The following is an 18,507-nucleotide window of genomic DNA, read 5'->3' on the forward strand; positions in this document are numbered from 1 at the left end:
ACGGACAGGAACAGGAAGTTCAACGAAGCACTTCATAAACTAATCTTTACTTGTTTGCATGTTTTTAATTTTTTATTAGTTTTTTTTATTTCTAGTGTATTGCGACGCGTGGCAGACAGAATTATTTTGTAATCTGTGAACTTTAGACATTGTCGCTTCTATTGGAGGGTGAACAATTTATGGGTGGACATATATGTCATTTTTTGGAATAATAGTCATGGTTAGTTCATTAAAAAATCACGTCATATTGCGACTATAAAATAATTTGTTGGTTAGTTCTATTTTCGATAAAATTGGCAATGTGCGCCATTTCATTGTTAATGTTAGTGGCTTATTGTACTGTAAACAAATGTATACGTGTGAGTTACTGGTATGTTATATTTTAATGTTTTTTTTCTCCCAAATTTTAGTCAACAGCGGAATTTCAAAAGGTAGTGAAACGATTCTACGACCTTCAGGATGAACGAGCGCAGGCTTACAAGCTTTTCGAAGAGTAAGTAATTTTAATATAAACGAAAAATGTTTTGAGTGACGGCGGTATAAATCGTTGTTACGTTTTATCTTGCAGGGGTCATGAGGCGTATTTGAGAACTGGGCCCCACTATGATTTTGAACATTACAAATTGCTGGTCCACGAGATAACACAGGCCTTTTCCGGGATATCGAAGGAAATATTAGAAATCAAACTGCGATTACATGAAGACTTCGATCGCCCCGATCTCTCCGAGCACGTCGAGAAGCTGCAATTCAGAGAAAAGACAAAGCTGGAACAGGTGCGAATACATTTCACTTTGCCATGTACTGGTATCTTCTGGATTAAGCGGGGTTAACTAAATACTATAAAGACAAAGATATCAAGTAATGTCATCTGAACCCGCAACATCACGGCATCGGAAATGTTTAAAATGTTGGATTTGAAGCAAAGTTCTCTTTCTTTCAAAATATGTTGCATGAAATACTTACTTTTGACTGGCTTGCTGCCTTTTACAAAGTGGACAGGAGATGGTTTATTTGTTTATCCTGTCTCCTGACTAAGTTCACTTTTCAAAATAGAGCGCATCTTTTTTTCCCCCCTCTGGTGTCACTTGAACATGACCTTAGCGTTTTTAATAAAATATATTATAGCGGTTGGCCGTTGTTTTAATTTATTTGGAGGCAAAGTTTTTTCATTGAGCTAATTTCTTCTCTCCACTCGGGATCTTTTTCCTAACGAATGAAGCCTGATTTTCGATAGGGTTACGCAGGGTTGCCGACTTTGGTCAGCTGACTGCCGTGAGATTGTTAATTCGAGACAAGTCTGTACACTCACGCTTTTACATGTATGTAGTCGTTTTATTATCTTGTAAATAGTCTGTAGGGTTTGCAAATTACCCAACGCTTTTGATGTAGCTAATCTTTGGTTTACAGTGGAATAGTATAGTTTTGCTGTAAGATTTCTTGCCTGAGCGTGAGATTCTGAAAGCATGAGTGTCACGCCAGATGCCGAGAGCTGGCAACCCAGGGTTATAAAATAGGTGAAGTTCATGAAAATCGCTCCAAGGTGTTAAAATTACATACCTTTTATATAATTTCAGTGATTCTGCCTGAAGAAACAACATTGTAATATAAGAATGATTTTCAGCAGGAGGCTAATAAGCTGGTTTTATCTTCAGGGGGAAGTTTCATATTAACTGATCTTTAACAAGAGACAATTGGTTCTTCCTAAGGGTATTCAAAAATGACAGAGGAGTCTAGTATTAACAAATTAATCATTTCTCACTTTGTATGGAGCCAGGTGTCCTGTGTTAGCAGTTACGAGATTGTTTAGTGTACAAAGCCCCCCAAAGCATAGCAAAAGGTTGTAAAAATGTTGCAACATTATCATATCTTCTTTTTTTTTGTCTCAATGTGCTGATTACAGACAGCCAAGCTGCAGTTGGCAAAGCAAAATGCCCTGGAGCACCCAGATGATGAGGACTGTCAAGAGAAAATTCGGGAAATCAGACAGCAGTAAGAACCATTTCGGTCCTCTCCCTTTTTATCAGTATTATCAGTATGTTTCCCAGTATGATGGGATTGAATGTGTCACTTGACCAAAGTGGAAATCTTATGCCTTGTTTATCATAGTTTTAGAGGCTTGTTGGCTCTGTCAGCCAACAGTGCAGTGGGTTAAATTCGCAGCTGCCATTGGTTTCGGATCATGTGAGACTGTATGGTTCGGATGTGTTTCGAGACCTGCTTTTTATCTGCTTTTGTCCTTTTCTTGGTAAAGCTCCCCATGCTTTGTCCCGTGTATTTTAAGTGTGAAATGCTTGTGCTGACATGCAAATGATCTCATCCTTCCCCAGTATTATAAAGAACCAGGAGGCACTGGGTGAGATCCTGCAGGACTTCAAATATGACTCTGAGGAACCTGAATGATCGGACTGGTCCTGCTTGGGGCACTTCAGGGAGAGATGTAAAAGAGAACTGCAGCAGCATCCTCTTTCATTTGCCTGTGTTACCCAATTGGGACCAGAACCATCAATATAATATAACCTCTCTTACTGTTGAGGTTCCCTTTGAATCTGAAGGACACTTTTTGTGCTGTCAGGTTTCTGAAAAAAGAACTGAATTACTTCGCAAAAAAAAAAAAATCCCAGAATGTTACTTCTTCCAACCATGGTTGTGGTTATAATCAGCATGAATATATATATATCAAGATTGATCAAAAACGGTTTTAAAATCTTTTTTTTATTGTTTTATGAACAATTATTTTATGCAACTATTGTAATTGTTATTGCTACCTACACATAACTTAGAGATATAAATGTATTTAAATATGCTGATACAGTTCAATACAAAAATAAAAGCAATAAAGGTGTCTACAGTCATACAGTCACACGCGCGGTTCACATAGTTCAACAAAATGATGTGAATTCCACCTACTAAGCAGCCTCAGGTGGCTCCACATCTCTGGGTCAGAACAAAGCTTCCATGTGACCAAGCACCCACGATTCATGAAGCTACCGGCTGTCTGCATCATGGTGTGGAGACCTGCCCACAGTGCTGGGTTTCATTTAAAAAAAAAAAAGTGAATCTGCTGGCAAGTGGAATCCTTAAAGAAAACACACGCAAAACTCCTTGTGCTGAACAAAGTGCCGTTGGCCGTTGGTTATTCTCCTCCTGCTGGTGGAAAACGAGTCAGGCAGGTTGACGATTTTCTTCGGTGCACCTGATCCTTCTGTGATTTTTTTTTTTTCTATTTTTTTTTTTGGATGGGGGCGAGGGTGTGATATTGTGATACGAAGGCACTTGAATGACGTGACGATGGCCCCCATTTCCTTATTTCTGAGGAAGAGAGGCTGCAGTCTTGGCCACAGGATGATGCCACACGCTTACTGGTCTCCATGCATTGTGTTGCTAATAACTTACTGATGCTACATTCAGACTGGTGGTTCTTTCAGTGCTCCTGGATGAAGATCAAAATGGATGAATCAAAGAAATCCACTTGGGGGGGGGAATGCAGATTTTGGTGAGAATCCTTCCAAGGCGGAAGGCAGTTGTACGGATCTGACAGAAGGCAACTTTCTGGTCACAAATGCCAGTCTGTTTGAGAAGTCCTTGGTAAACAGCACCATGAAGTGCATGAAATTTCCATAGTTTTTTTTTTATTTATTACCTGGAAGTTTCACCCATGTATTCTGCAGGAGCATGGCGCCTGGTGCACGTCAGAATACTCCATTCTTGTATTCTATTCTATTTTGCATTTAAAAAAATACATATTTTGTGTTTGCTGTGAGACTGCTATGATTTATCGCCTTGTAGAATCTGCAAGAAGGAAACACATTTATTTAAGGTTCTTGCTTTGCCAAGTAGACTTTCAAAGGTCATTTTCTCTCTGGATGTTTCATATATTATAGTAGTTGTGTGTCCTATTTGGAAGGAACCAAAGCAGGATTATTAAACCCATTGTATGCAAGCTGGCAGAATCCCACCTAACTAAATATGTGATGGTATTTTGACTAACAGTCCACTCCCCAAGTAGCACGGTAACCGCTGATTTGGTTCATGGGGTGAGCGGAGGATGTGGGTTAGCAGTGATCTGCACAAAGGGTTCAGTCCTTCTGGCTGCCATTTGGGCTGTGTTATAACATGAAACGAGAAGTCAGCGTCACAGAGAGCAGCCAAACACAAAAGGAATACATTAAACTCCTCGTTAATTACATTTATATGCATCTCTCTCTTTGTTGTGGTAATTGACAGAAGATCGCAAATCTCTGCGCCATTAAAAAATGCAATAAAAACGAGAGTGCATGTCTCAAAAATGTGTAAGTAAACTTTCTCTATGTTCCAGCGGAATAAAGGCAAAACCACTTAATTACCTGAACATGACTTTGTCTCATGCCAAGGCAAACAAAAGCAGTTCTTGGAAGGATGGTCTGCCCTCTAGAGGCGGTGCATGCTTTATATGGAATTCAGGGAGGGACTTAGGATGTGAATAAAATGCATAATCCTGCTAATTTTGGGATCGTGCGAATAATGACTGTGCAAAGTAGATGAAGACAGAGCGGGGTATCCTTACCTACCTGGTTGCGCGTTTTGTGGGACTTCTGCAGCCACACGCGCCACTGGTCGTACAGCTTGATGCTCATGCCACTGCAGCCGTAGGCGTGCTTGCGCACCCAGCCGAAGAACTGCTTCAGCTCCCGCCGCAGCGTGGAATTCTGCTCCCCGGACTTGGGGTCACATGACCCAGTCAGCAACCGCTCTGCCAGGGCAACAGGGGATATCAGCGAGCGCTGAACAGCCAGCGACGGCAAGTTCAGGTTCAGAAAGTGAAAATCCAGACCAAGGTTTTGTTTCAACCAACCAGTTGAGTATAAAGAGTCACAGTCACAGAGTACTCAGCTGGTCAGTTGAAGCAAAACCTTGGTCTGGATTTTCACTTTCTGGACCTGAACTTTCCACCTCCGTGAATAGTAATGATCAGAAGACAGAATTTAACAGTTCTGTATGGCTTCGCTGTCTTAAGAACAGTCAATAAAAGCAGCATTTAAAACTGAGTCAAAATATATAATAATTTATATAACATAAATTAACGCTGGCCGAGCTAAAGCTCATGACAGACATTTCCTCTTCTTTGGAAGTAAATAGCATGTAACCCATTATCTGCTGTTGTGTCTTCAGATCTGTTTCCACTTAATTTTCATGTCCTCTAGTGATATTCTGAACCTGAATGTAGTTGGCTGGCTGCATTTAACCATATCTATCTTTGAAGATTTGGAGGGAAAAAAATAAAGCCAATCAAGCACCCCCACGGCCTTCTGCCATGTCTTCGTAAATTCTTTGAGTCTGTTCCTGTAAGATTCCAATCACGTTTTTGTTTTCTTGTTTCGCCGGGGTCACATGCGGTTTGTATTTCCTACGTACAGCATGGTGCAGCTTGGACAGCAGTTAAAATGTACTTCCAATGTCTGTCATAACATTCGGCCCTGTCTTGAAGAACACAGATAACTATTTAGCCGTCACTCAAAAGGCACATGAGGAATCTATTTGCGGAGAAAACCTCCAGGACGGAAGCCTCGCTATACATAAACGGCACAATTTAATGCCCATTTTTCATTACTGCATGACCACCTGTGCCGCGAGATGTGCGGGGGTTCCTCTGTGCCCAAACACAGCCGAAAGTGGACTCCCCGTCACACTTTCCCACCCAGCTACCCACCTAGCTAGAGGCGCCAGATGTGTCACTGCATGTTTGTGCGGCGATATCTGATGAACCGAGACGTTTCTCGTCCGTAGGGCAGCCGTAAACAATACAGCATGAAGAAAATCTTACTGATTGTCGTTAGCATTTTATCCATTTACTTAAACAAGAATAAATGAAATCCATAGCATGCAAACTTCCAAAACTAAATCCATGTACAACTTCTGACTGAACAAACCCATTTAGAAAATAGGAGTAGCACAATCTACTTCACTGTCCATGATAGCTGTTCATTATTTTAAATGGAAAATGACAATGTTATGCTTAGGAGACATTTTTATTTGAAACAAAATCACTTGTGGCTCCATTGTTGTTTTGTTTACAATTATTTAAAACCATAAACAATGTTAAGTTAAGTTTGTGTTGGATACTGAAAAACAAAAATTATTCCATTTTCTTTGATTCAGCTATGACTAGTATGGTTAGACATTATGCAAAAGTAGTTGCAGGTGACCTCAGAAAGATTGTTTTGTGGGATAAACCCTACCTATAAACATGAAATAAACCATTCAAAGTGCACCGACGTCTGGCTCATCAGCAGCACGAAACTGACCTTGTGTTTCCATGTAGCTCTGTGGACGTCATCGCGCCGAGTTTCTGCGATAACGAGCCGGCATTAAAGCCAAATGAAATAATCCAGACAGCATGGCTACGATAGCAGACTGGTTGATTTTCCATTGCGACTTAGACACAGCTGTTCCCAATGCCCTCTGCATCCACCAGGATGCTCTATAGGCCGCGGTTGCGCTATTGACCGCGGACCCACCTGTCTCTTCACGCCACGTGCCTCCCTGACAATAGGAGTTCACCTTTCTTAGGTGCCGAGAATCGCCCGTTGACTCTGGAAAAAACACTGCTAATTTTGCTATGACCTAATTCCCATTAAAAGTGCCCAAGACCACATCAAAGACTGAAAGCACGACTGGGAGAAACTCATGTTCGGGGTGACAGCCCTTGTTAGCCAACTCCCCAGCAGCTTCCAGAGCATCACCACATTTTCGACCCGATGAGTCCGATCCTCAGGAACTCACAGATAGTCCATGTTTTTGCTCCCTCCCTTATTAAAATTATTATTCATTACAATGTAATGCAAAAATGTTAACTGTCTGTGGATCCCTGACAACTGGATTGGGAAACAATGACCTAATGTCACCATGTAACCTCTACCACGATTGGCCCGTTCCACTCACCGCTATTGGGTGTAGAGGCTGCCGTTGGGTTGCTCCACTCACTCCAAATGCCAGCTTTCCTAGAGCCATAGATGCCCACGGGGTTGCATCGTACCTGGACAAAGTACACCGTGCCAGCCCTCAGACCCGCCAGCCTGCAGGACGTCTGATTCCCAACATCATCCACAACCTGGCGAAAGACGAACACTGACAATGTGCTGTGGAGCACTGCACTGACACTAGAAGCATGCGCCATAAATGGTTCACGTCAACATATACGCTTCTGTCCCACTAAACACTCAATTCGTAAGCGTGCGCACACAAGCTTGCAATCAAAGCCACATTTCACTTCGCACATTTAGCAGGCCATCTTGCCCTGGACTGTCTCAGACAAGAAAAGACTTATTGACTTTACTGTGTGAACCATTTCTGCTCCGAAACCCACTTTAGCGGGTCGTAATTAACTCCATGATATTAAAAAGAAAATCCGTGTTTAGGAGATTTTTTATTGCTTTGATTAGTTTTCTTAATTGCAGCAGACAGCTTACGGGTTACAGAAGTGGAGATTTAATTTTCCAATCAACTGAGGAATGTCATAATCCTTTTCACTTCTTTTTACTTTCATGTGGTCGCCCGACTTGCACCGATCATTGCGAATCCGGGTCTGGAGCCGTATTTACGGCTCCTGTGCCGAGTCTGGGGCCGTACCTTCCAGTCGGAGCCGTCCTCTAGCCGGTAGCGGATCTGGTACTTGGCTTGAAAGAGGAAGTCTTTGAGGGCGGGAGGTGTACCCCAACGTACACTGAGCTGGTCCTCCAGCTCGCCCACACGGCTCACCAGGACGTCGGCGGGGGGGTCTGTGGTCACTAGCGAGGAGACGGACGCAGAGGTTTAGGACACACCTCAGACCAGGGGTGAGAAACGACGTATGACGAAGCATACAGCCGCTAATTCTCTCTATGTCAAATACACAATCCATGACATCATATCTGTGGAATGCACAAAGAAAATAAGCATATAATTTTTACCATATCCTTATAAAGTCGCAATATAAAAGAAAACTATGGAGGGCTGGTGGAGACCAGGAATACATTTTTTCCACAGCGATCAAAGACAGTGGATTCACAGAACTTGGTCTTTGTTTGGCATCTTTATCTCCTGCAACAAAAAATGTAACATAGAAAACCTTGTTTTGACCTGTGCAATCACTGTCTAAGTGAACCTGAGTGCTTTTTCTGAATACCACAGGCAAAATCCCTGCATAAATCATAATTATAAATGCTGTGCTCTTGTCCTCGGTTCAAAGCCATCCACCGATTCTCTTTTGTTCCCCATACCGCCCCAGATGGAGAACTTGCCCTCAGCCTACGGGTCGAGTCAGCCCTGCTATCCTGCTTGGAGGTTTAATTCACATATTCCCCCCTCTGCTGTGCTCCTTTGTGTTTTTCATGATTATGATTGTTAACCAAGTCAAAGAATGCACAGTTATTAAAGTAACCTCCTGTTAAAGCCACCAATTCCATGCCTAATAATAAGAAACACGCCTTATGTTTCAGGCTCCAGTATCGGAGCTACGGGTTTATCCCTCTGGGGAAAAACGCTTCAGTAACAAGTCCAGCTGAGACTGAGACCCTAAGATGAATATGCTGAGTAGAGCCGTGGTTCCCGACCCGGTCCCTGGGGGCCAACAGAAGCTCCACGTTTATGTTCCCACCCCAGCTCCCTGCCAGACAGTTCACATTTTTGTTCCTACCGGAAGCTGGGAGAGAGCAACAATGTGGACCGTCTGCTGATCCCCGAGGACCAGGTTGGGAAACACTGCCCTAGAAGATGACATGAAGCAAGACTTCCTGTGGGTCCCACGGCACCTGCAGTACTCCCATGGGACTGGACCGAAAATCAGAAATACGATCCGGGACGGGTCTGCACCGGATTAAACTCCGGCGGAGCGCACAGCATCATTTCCACAATCATCAGCCGTAGCGGACCCACTGGATTTGGTGTTCGTTTGGCAACTGACTCTCTTACACCAAAATATTTGGCATAGAGTAATCCTTGCTTTGAGCTGTGCAATCGCTGTTTACAGAAGCATAAATGGGAGGCAGGAGACTTGCAAATAATCGGACCAGCTACATTTTGGAAAAAGGTCCTGTCTGGGCCGGAATCGCTACAAACAAAAGTTTAAGCGAGTGGCTGATTTCATGATGCTAGAGTGACAGTTTTTTTCACTTAGCCTCTTTGTCCTGTGTCAGGACGTTACTACAGGTGACTGAAGACAATCGGCAAACCCCGCTAGGACTATATTCCTAAAAAGGAAATTCAATAAACTGAACTTCAGATACTGAAAGGTACAAGTGACTATGACTCTTGCATGTCATACACATATACTGCAAACTCTCTGTATACATATTGCACTTTGAGTTGACTTGGCTACTACTTAATAAGTGTACTATAAATTATATTATTTTATACAGTTTATATTTATACTTAACAATGCATAGCTAATTAAATGATTACAATGGACATACATACATGATCACATACTGAATTATATCATTACCACCATTACTACTACTGTTATAATTACTTATCATGTAATTATTATATTACCCAAATACTAATCTAGTGTTTTTGCTTTTCTGTATATGTCTTGTTAAACGTTGAATGTTCTTTGTTCCTTTATTCGTAAAAGCAGATTGTTTGGAAACATACTGAGTCGATAAAACGATTCGGAAAAATTTTAAGAAGACTCAGCTATTCCTCCGCAGCAACAGTCGTTGGCAATTTGCATTTTATTGAATTAACGTGTTTTATTGAAATATACGCATTCTCGGTATATTTAAAGCACATCATCAGCTATTTTGCGTTTTATTTTTCCTTTAAAATGTCAGATACGACACTGGCGAGATTTGTTGCGGCAATCTGCCGTCTGACTTTTTATTTTACTGATTTCCTTACAAAGTATCAATATAAACGTATGTTATTTACATACTTAATTTGCATAGTTTACTTGTTCTGAAAACTATTTTGTTAAAACAATGCATAGCTAATTGGACAGGAGGAATGGAAAAACTAATTACAATAAGGCAGGATAGGACTAGATTAATTTCTTTTTTTATTGTTACAATATTGGAATGAGGCAGGGAAAAATTTTGATGGGACAAGACAGGACAGGACTGAGAATCCTCTCACGTATCGCTCTGCAGTGCCCACTTGTGTTTTTCTGGGAGCTGTTGCTAACATCCTGCTTTCACTGCATACTGCCCACACTGGTGCATTTACTGGCTTTATCAGAAAGCCTCTGGGGTAGGCAATCAAGAAAACATTCCAGAGGTTATTGTTTCTGTTACTAAGGGGGCGAAGATGATGTGAGGGTGTGTCACACATCTGGCATCCCACCTTTCTCCTTCACCATCCCCCTCCCATTCCGCCCGCCAGCCTGCAGCCTCTTCACTGGGTGTGGTTCAAGGAGGCCAAGTCTCAACACAAAGGTCACCTTTAATAGCCTTTTTTTTCCATCTCCGTTCCCAAGGACCCTCCTAAGGTTTCCGCGATGCCTGCTTCATCTCAACCCTAATGAACATCTCAGCCCTAATGAACATCTCAGCCCTAATACTGTTCCCAGAATTACACCACAAGTACATTTACATCTTACACAATTAGCAGACGCTTTGCTCCAAAGCGACTTACCAAGGGGGCGAATAGCATGATATAAACATATATGCTGTCAAGGAGTCGACTAGGTATAAGTGCAGCTAGGCTGAGCTTCCAGTGAACGTCCAGTTATGAGTGTAAGCAGTGTAAGAGCAGAAGCTGCACAGCAACGTCCAACAAAGCAAGAGCCTAATAAGATGTTCAAGGACCAGAAGAGCAACATCAAAACACTCAGGGAACAGAGAGAGACATCAGGCTAAAAGAGGAATTTCTGGGACAGATGAGTGTTTCTTGAAGGTGCTCGGTTATTTATTTCGATCAGTTTTACTTTGAACTTTTCTTGATCACTCATAAGAATATGTTGGTCTTTTTGAATGAGTTTAACAGGTCATCAAAATACACAGGGTAGAAAAGTTGAATGATCATTTTTCATTTTCAGTAAGGAATGAAACAACGGTGATATGAAATTTGGAAATTCAAATTTCCAGCCATAACGGCGTTTTATAAATCTGAAGAAGAGAACATTAAACGGAGCCGGAAGCGCAAGTGTCAGAGCGTGAATGCATAACCCTAACCCTAACCCTAACGCAAACATCGTACCCTTATCCTTTCGGACTGTGAGCATACTTTTGATCCACCCTGTATGTTTAACATATCGCTGAGACCTCTAAGGTATTTTCATTTATCTCGGTTATTTTTGCTGTGATTAACGTTTTCGCAGCGCTGGGCTCTCTGCAGACGGCTTGAAGCGCCTGCTTTGTCCTTCACCGTGGCAGACGAGCACGTTCGTTACAGCTCCATACTCTCTCCTGCCTTGCTAGCCACATGGTGCCTTTGTACTGCAGGCTCCTTCTAACAAACAGGAGCTACTGGGCCAGTATGCACACACTTACCTACATCTAGGATATCTAAGGTGATGACATCAGAGACGGCAGCTCCAAGCTGGTTCGACGCCTCCACCCAGATCTCGTAGGGTGTGAAAAGGGCCAGGTCACGTGGGATGTAGCACGTGTACGGATGCCCAATGTTATAATCCTCGCACTCCCTTTCTCGGCCGTACCACCTGAGTGATACAAAACCAAGCGTTACTGTCAAAGTTATCTACAAATGAGTACTCAACCGCTCAAACGAGTACTCAGTTGCTCAAAAAAGTACTCAGCTGCTCAAATGAGTACTCTGCTATTATTACCCTGCAAAGTGTTACCTATCAGCCCTTATAGTAAAGCCACTGTAAATGAATAATACAAAAGGCATCTATAAAATAGTTTACACACTGATTTATGTTCATAAATGAAAGATAATTCATTCTCTATGGTTTTTGACAGGAACTTATGTTTGAGGGAATAGACAGAAAGACTAAGCCCTGATTCAGGGAGATCTTGAATGGGTTTTTGGAGCCGTACCTAAGCTTGTACTTGAGGGTGTATTTGGTCCGTATGAAGGTCTCTCCTTGCCCCCCAGGCGTCCACCTGCACGTGAGGTCCTTAGTGTTCCTGGACCAGCAGGTCAGGTTCACTGGCTTCTCAGGAGGCACTGAGGAGAAACGGATCCAGATTTTATTCACCTGGCATTTGGTATCGCTGAGAGGATGCCAACACTTCATGCCAACTCACTAACGGGACCGCATAACCACATGCCACTCCGGAAACCTATGATTTTATGAAACAACTTAAACCTCAGGCTCTTTAACTACTGATGAGATTCCTTGCGACGCCTGTCATTAACATTCCTAAAGGGTTTATTCCAAGATCCCATGACTTAAACTCAGATAACAAGCACAGCATTCCTTATAAACCCCACCACTGGCTGAGGTGTTAATCCACCGTTCTGGCCACAGCAGGCCTGATTACATTAGTGTGAATGGAGAATGAAGCCGTCTAGCCCCTGCTCTTCTGTACGCGAAGCTGGTATGTTTCATATCATCGTCACTCATGCAAGGTTCAGCTGCACCTGCGGTACATTTGTTTTCACGTAAGGCTCGATCGCATGCCGCGTATTATATGCTAAATTCTAAAGTGCGAACGGTTTGCCGATGGGGGAAATCGTTCCAGGCGAAGATCAGGTTTGCGTGAATGCGAAGGTCCACGAGAGACTCCGTTTCTCCGTCGCAATACCACGGCCCACTAACGGACCGCGGCTTGAGAAATCTTGCTCTAGAGAGTCACATCTTCCTGCCGTTTACCCTGCCCAGAGCTGCCTGGAGTCTCTTCCAGGCGGGAGAGGGCACAGGGTAGGGGTACAGAGTGGGCAGGGTGCCAGTCCATCGTAGGGCATGCACACAATCATACATGACGGGCAATTTACAGGCGCCAATTATCCCCATCGCATGTTTTTGGGCAAGCAGGGGAAAATCCACAAAACACAGGGAGGATATGCAAACCACACACACCGCAGGATTGGGACCCCAGTCCCTGGAAGCGTGAGGCAATAATGCTTCCCAGCATGCCACCCAGGAATGGGACGTAAACGATGTATTTCCAGACCATTAGCACAGCCTGCTTGTTGTATCAAATTAAGTGCTACATGGAAACGCTTCAGCTGTAACTCAGGGCAAAGACGACAGGAAACGACAATAACCTCCGTCCCAATCCCAGACTTACTGCCGACGTAGAGACAGGAACCTGCCAGCACGTGACCCCCGCTGTTGTGACACACCAGGTTGTCACCTGACTGTTGCCGGGAGCCGTTGAGCCGGTCGAGAGTGACGGTGAGCGTGGTGGCGCTCAGCAGGTTGTATGCGCTGCTGGGCAGACGCCTCCCGTTTAGCGTCCAGAAAAGGGTGCTGGCGTGGAGCCCCAGCTCAGGGCTGATGGAGCAGGTCGCCGTCAGGCTGGAACCGACCCGCAGCGCCGGATCTTGGGGGGAGACGGTCGCCACCTCTGGGGGATGGATAGATAAGCCAGGGGGATTTATTACCCACGGTAATGATGGGAGATTTACGGCTCCTATGCCGAGACGGTCGGGAGAGATCACTCGAAAAGGTCGCGCGAGCGTCTTCGTCAGACCCATAAACGCTTTACCATACCGTGATCTCTAGCTTCCCTCGTCGGGCTCGACATTAACGCCGGTGTGAAAGGAGCAGGAGACACTGTTGTTGTCAGGGGTTATCACTTCGGGGAGACTTAAGGGTTAATGTGAGAAAGTTTATTAAGTTTGTTCTTGGTGGGTGGGTGGAAAAGCTATCTAGCATATGTGCCAAAATGCTGAATTTGCTTCAGCTAGCTACATTCATTTACTGTTGGCGTTCATGCATGGTAACTATACGCTCCAAAAATGAAATACGAACACAAAGGAAATTAAACGTTTTCACATAAAACAACAAATTAAAGGTGGTTTAGATTCCAAGGCTTATGAGAGATTAGAATGATGTATTTCAGCAATTACTGAATATAACTTCCATAAACCATTTTAAACATCGAGACAATTACGGCCTAAATAGATACAGAGGTAAGAAATCCTTCAAGCTCTAAATTCCCATAGTAAATTATTGTAGCAAACAGTAAATAAATGGCTTAACCAATTGCTTATAAAAATGACCAACTTAAAGAAATGAACAGTGATAATTATAAGTACAGATAAACGCTGATTATTCCATAGGTCTAGAGCTTCAGGTGATTCATCAAACATGCAAGAATTCAGTTCAATAAAATCGGATGCATAGGATTTTAAAAGCACATCATTAGGTTTGGGAGATTTTCATAAGACTATTTCCTCAAAATGATTTGAAAATGAAAGGACTTTTTCAAACATTAAAATCTAATGCAAAAATAAGACACGATTACTCAAATAGTATAAGATTATGCAGACTATTTAAACATCACTTTCACCATCATATGACTTTTGCCTTTGAATATAGAAAAATTCAACAATTAACACATTATTATTTGGATTTGGACGTTATTGTTTTTATTTCTTAAAAAAAGCTTTTGCCTGCTTTTATCCACAAATACAAAAGGGCATTTTTAATGAATAAAGTTCATACTTGTACTCAATTTAAAATATCAGAAAAATAAGAACCTTAAAACGAAAACAACTGTTGAGTAACAGCAACTAAAAGGTGTTTTAATTACAATAAGCAGTGGTGAGAGTAACTATAAACTGCGAAATTTACGCATAGCAACTGTCTTTTTGATGAATTTGATTTACAATAAAGAATCCAATAAAATTACCAGAAAACGTACAGCGCAAAAAGTGGCTACAATGTTACGTGGTAAAATTACTGAATATAATATCATTAATATTTTGCATTAATTTCTTTCAGCATACACATCAACATTAATTACAATTATTTATTACAGTGGGTCTGCAATGTTGACTAATTATATGGAAAAGAATTATATTTTTCTCAAGTGTCATCGTGTTACTATTAATATCGCATTATACATCTTACGATGTAACAGTAAAAATCGCGGCTATTTATTCATTCATGGCAAATATTCTACCACCATTTATAGTGAGAATTTTATTTCGTAGTTTGTTGATATGTTGTTTCACATGAAACATCTAATTATATTACACGCGTTTTCTATTTACTATTTCATACACAATAATAAATAATAAGCAAGCATATCAGCATTGTATTTTTATATTTGGCATCAGCAATAAAAATGATGCATAACCTCGACCATCTTGAGTTATAATAAATTTTAAAATAGCAGAGTTCAGTTTGTGGACGCCTGCTGTTGTTTTATATTTACATATTCCTGACTAAACTAAGTATTGCGGAGATACTTAACTGTCAGCACATACAGGCGTTACACATAGCTGGGATGAAGTATATCATTTCGTCATACTAGCATAATTTCCATATGATCACCGTTGGATTCTTCGGGGAGATGTACGAATGTGTCTTTTTGTGGGAAATCGACATTTCCTCCTGCTATAGTTGACTAAAATAATATCTTCTGACTATGCAAAGACAGCAGTCGGCTGTGAGCTACGACTGTCCTGGGTTTTATGTTCTGTACTTACGTGTCGAAGAAGACAGCACACGAGGAACAAACAGGACGAGAAACAGTAAGGTGATCATATTTCAAGTACTTTGTGACTTTTTTTTCTCGTTTGCTCCTTTTGCAGTTTCTTTCCTGTTCCCTTCACACACGTTTGCAAGACAAAAAAAGGCACTAATCCGCCGCTCCGGGCACTTGGTACAGTTGCTCGTCTGATTGCGAGTCGTTCGGCAGCTTCACAGCGGTTTTATTGAGCTGCGTGTCGCCTCCGGTCCTCCGTGCTCCGCTAACGTAATAGAAAGTTTGCGATACCTAGCGTTTCCCTGCAGTTTAGGAATGGTTTGATTTGGTGCACGCCTCGACAGCTAAAACATACAAGTTGATACTTTTCAAGCCCCTCCCAAGCCTTCCCACACAGTAACTAGTCATTTTTCCTTCTTTTCATTTAGTAAATTCCTTGTTCCTCCCTTTCCCCTGACTGGGCTGATTTTTAGAATAATTGACTTGTGCATTTTTCCCGTATCCGGTAATATTTTCGGTGCAGGCTGGTGGGGTGCGTGAGTCACGGGATTTCGCGAAATCCGCGGTGCGAAGGACTCTGACAGCCACAGAGAAAGATCTTTAGTGTTGAACGACGTTGCGTAATTCCTCTTTCATTGTCGTTTTAATGAAGAAACCTTACCCCGGGGTAACCAGGAGGTAGTCGGGAATGAGCTTTTATCGTGGCGCTATATACGTTAAAAAAAAAACAGGGTAGAAATGTTATATCCTGTGTTAAAACACCCTGGGCTACAATAACATACATACTCAGAATCACAGAGTCGTCGATTCTTTTGTAATTGTAGATGCTTAATTCAGACATTGCGATAATTTGTTTTTCATTATTAGGTCAGAGTGTTATAAATTTGGCGCAATTTAAAACCAATTTTAAGAAGCAGAGTCAATCCTGTAAGCATATACAATGTAATGCAAAAAAAAAATTATAATAATATCAAAAGAATTTTCCTCCATGTGAACCTGCCAAGGATAAGTGGTTGGAAGATGAGATTGGAAAATCTACCGAATATTATTTTGACTTAGTCATGTTTTTTTGGGGGAAAAAAAACTATACATTTTTGATGAGTCACTTGCATGTAGAAGCTACCTTTGCATGACATGAGAAGGGATATTTAAGTAAATCTCTTAATCGGTGTTTTAGGGTGTTCGATTCTGTCTGCTTAGAAACCTGATTGCGAAAAAGCATCCGACCGGAATCACAATCAGGAGTGACTAATGTTTGACTAACACAAGTGGGCGCCTCACACTAGTAGCTGGGCGAGTGACTCATTTCGGTGTCTAGTCTAAGTGTGAATGATGGACATATTTATGTAACGGAAAATAGGCTCCTTCAGCCCCAAAGATCACAGTAGCCTGCTTTGTTACGCCACAGAGTGTATTGTTATAAGGAGGACGCTTAGCCGCTCGGCCCGTGCTAAGCGGGAAAGTGAATGAATGGAGTGCTATGTGTGACACTTGCTGACCGGATACAAGCTCTTGAGTCTTTTGTAGCCTGACTAGGGATCCGATGCTCTTCCGATCACCCAGATGACATCATAACGTCCTGGCAACCTTTGACTCAGTTTTGGTGGCCAATGTGCAGAAATCTATATATAGTTCATTATATTAACCAGACTGACTTGAACCTTAGTCAAAGGTGTCTCGGCTGTATAGAAAACCTTTTGCTCTAGTGAATTGCATCATTGACTTTCTTCTGTATTTAGTACATTCCTGGACACGTAGTACCGTGAGTTTTGTTCGCACGTATTCTTTTATTTGCGTAGTACCCCAAGTTCAAATCATACCCCTGCAACAGAAGGAATGGTACACTGCATTTATGTAGGTTTGTCGATGGATTGTGCTTTTTCATCCATCCGGCTGTGGTTTACGTACTTTCAGGGTAATGTAATTATTTTTTGCAACAGAATAAAGGCTGAGAAATATCTCTTGTTCTTTATATCCTGTATTTTCGCATTTAGTAGCTATACAAAGGATAACACTGTGGGAAAAGTCCCCAATGAGGTTGTTACGAACGGAAAATGCCTCCTTCAGCGAGATTCTAACCATTCCTTAACGGACGATTTTAGATCCTTCAGATGTTCAGAGGTTCTGTTCAGAACACAAATGTTTAGTTACATTTAGGTCCTGAAATTAAGATGGCTCGCGCAGTGTTGATTTTATAATCAGCCAAGCATTTCATGGCTGATTTTGATGTATGTTTGGAATCGTTGTCTTGCTGGAAAGTCTGTATGTGGACATATGCTGGCCTCTTGGCAAAGGGAGAAAGGTGTTCCATCAAAGTGTTGCGGTACTTTCTGGAGTTCATGATCCAGTTCATGATCCAGTCCAACAAAGGCCCTACAACTGCAGTAGGGGAAAGAATCCCAAAACAACAAGGATATGTTCACTGTATTTTACAGTGGGCATTAAATCTGCATCTTTCTGGTGCCAAACAAAGCACTAGTGTGCATGTTTAAAACAGTTAGTTAGTCTCCACTTGATCGTCACCGGTTTATCTCACCAGTGAATTCAGGTCACGTTTTTAGCCGATTTTTCTACAAAAGGAGCTTTTTATTTTCATAAAGTCAGTCTCTGTGGATTTTTTTTATACTTTGTCATAAAATGCAAGATTATTTTGCAGATTTCCGACTGTTGCTCATGAATTTCCTCACATGGTTATTGAACCATCTGTCTCAAAGCACCTGGGGAATCAGATGCCCTCTACCTAGGCAGGTCGCTACTGTTCCGGTGGCCTGAAAATTGTTTCTAATTGAAAACAGTCAAAGGATGCATTTAGCATTTTATCAATTAATTTTTTTAGCTATATCCTGCAGAAGTCAATGACCTTTTTCTCTGGTCCCCATAGAATTCTCGGCTTTTTAAGATGCTGACGCTAATGGGCTTTGGTAATGGTTCTTGGGAGCAAATATGGAAATCCTTAACTTTGCAGACTTTGCGTGATTCACTGTGT

At 42.0% G+C, this 18,507-nt stretch overlaps 2 protein-coding genes across 3 annotated transcripts; one reads left to right on the plus strand and one right to left on the minus strand.

The window, feature by feature from the left end:
- The first annotated feature begins 10 nt into the window (after positions 1-10).
- rex1bd (required for excision 1-B domain containing) lies at positions 11-2,852 on the plus strand. The gene is made up of 5 exons (XM_048976556.1): positions 11-220; positions 411-493; positions 569-773; positions 1,901-1,989; positions 2,328-2,852. Exons 1-5 carry the CDS (start codon positions 194-196, stop codon positions 2,398-2,400), a joined length of 477 nt encoding a protein of 158 aa, XP_048832513.1. The 5' UTR covers positions 11-193; the 3' UTR covers positions 2,401-2,852.
- Positions 2,692-16,143, minus strand: crlf1b (cytokine receptor-like factor 1b). Of its 2 annotated transcripts, none has more exons than XM_048976553.1 (8): positions 15,523-16,143; positions 13,152-13,430; positions 11,955-12,084; positions 11,445-11,614; positions 7,606-7,763; positions 6,919-7,087; positions 4,544-4,729; positions 2,692-3,789 (listed from the first exon to the last, which is right to left on the minus strand). In XM_048976553.1, the coding sequence occupies exons 1-8, from the start codon at positions 15,578-15,580 to the stop codon at positions 3,773-3,775; spliced, it is 1,167 nt and encodes a 388-aa protein (XP_048832510.1). In that variant the 5' UTR covers positions 15,581-16,143; the 3' UTR covers positions 2,692-3,772. The 2 variants fall into 2 exon arrangements, with proteins under 2 accessions (XP_048832510.1, XP_048832509.1); XM_048976552.1 differs by having other exon boundaries at positions 4,548-4,729; positions 15,523-16,141.
- Positions 16,144-18,507: the final 2,364 nt, after the last annotated feature.

This window comes from Brienomyrus brachyistius, chromosome 15 (assembly GCF_023856365.1).
Source record: "Brienomyrus brachyistius isolate T26 chromosome 15, BBRACH_0.4, whole genome shotgun sequence".
Classification (NCBI taxonomy): domain Eukaryota; kingdom Metazoa; phylum Chordata; class Actinopteri; order Osteoglossiformes; family Mormyridae; genus Brienomyrus; species Brienomyrus brachyistius.

Coding starts and splice junctions, on each gene's coding strand:
- rex1bd (XM_048976556.1), top strand. CDS start 194: ATGTCATTTTTTGGAATAATAGTCATG. Junction 221..410: donor TTTTTGGAATAATAGTCATG/GTTAGTTCATTA, acceptor CCCAAATTTTAG/TCAACAGCGGAATTTCAAAA. Junction 774..1,900: donor AAAAGACAAAGCTGGAACAG/GTGCGAATACAT, acceptor TGCTGATTACAG/ACAGCCAAGCTGCAGTTGGC.
- crlf1b (XM_048976552.1), bottom strand. CDS start 15,580: ATGATCACCTTACTGTTTCTCGTCCTGTTTGTTCCTCGTGTGCTGTCT. Junction 12,085..13,151: donor TTCCTGTCTCTACGTCGGCA/GTAAGTCTGGGA, acceptor GTTTCTCCTCAG/TGCCTCCTGAGAAGCCAGTG. Junction 7,088..7,605: donor AGGACGGCTCCGACTGGAAG/GTACGGCCCCAG, acceptor GTCTTTCGCCAG/GTTGTGGATGATGTTGGGAA.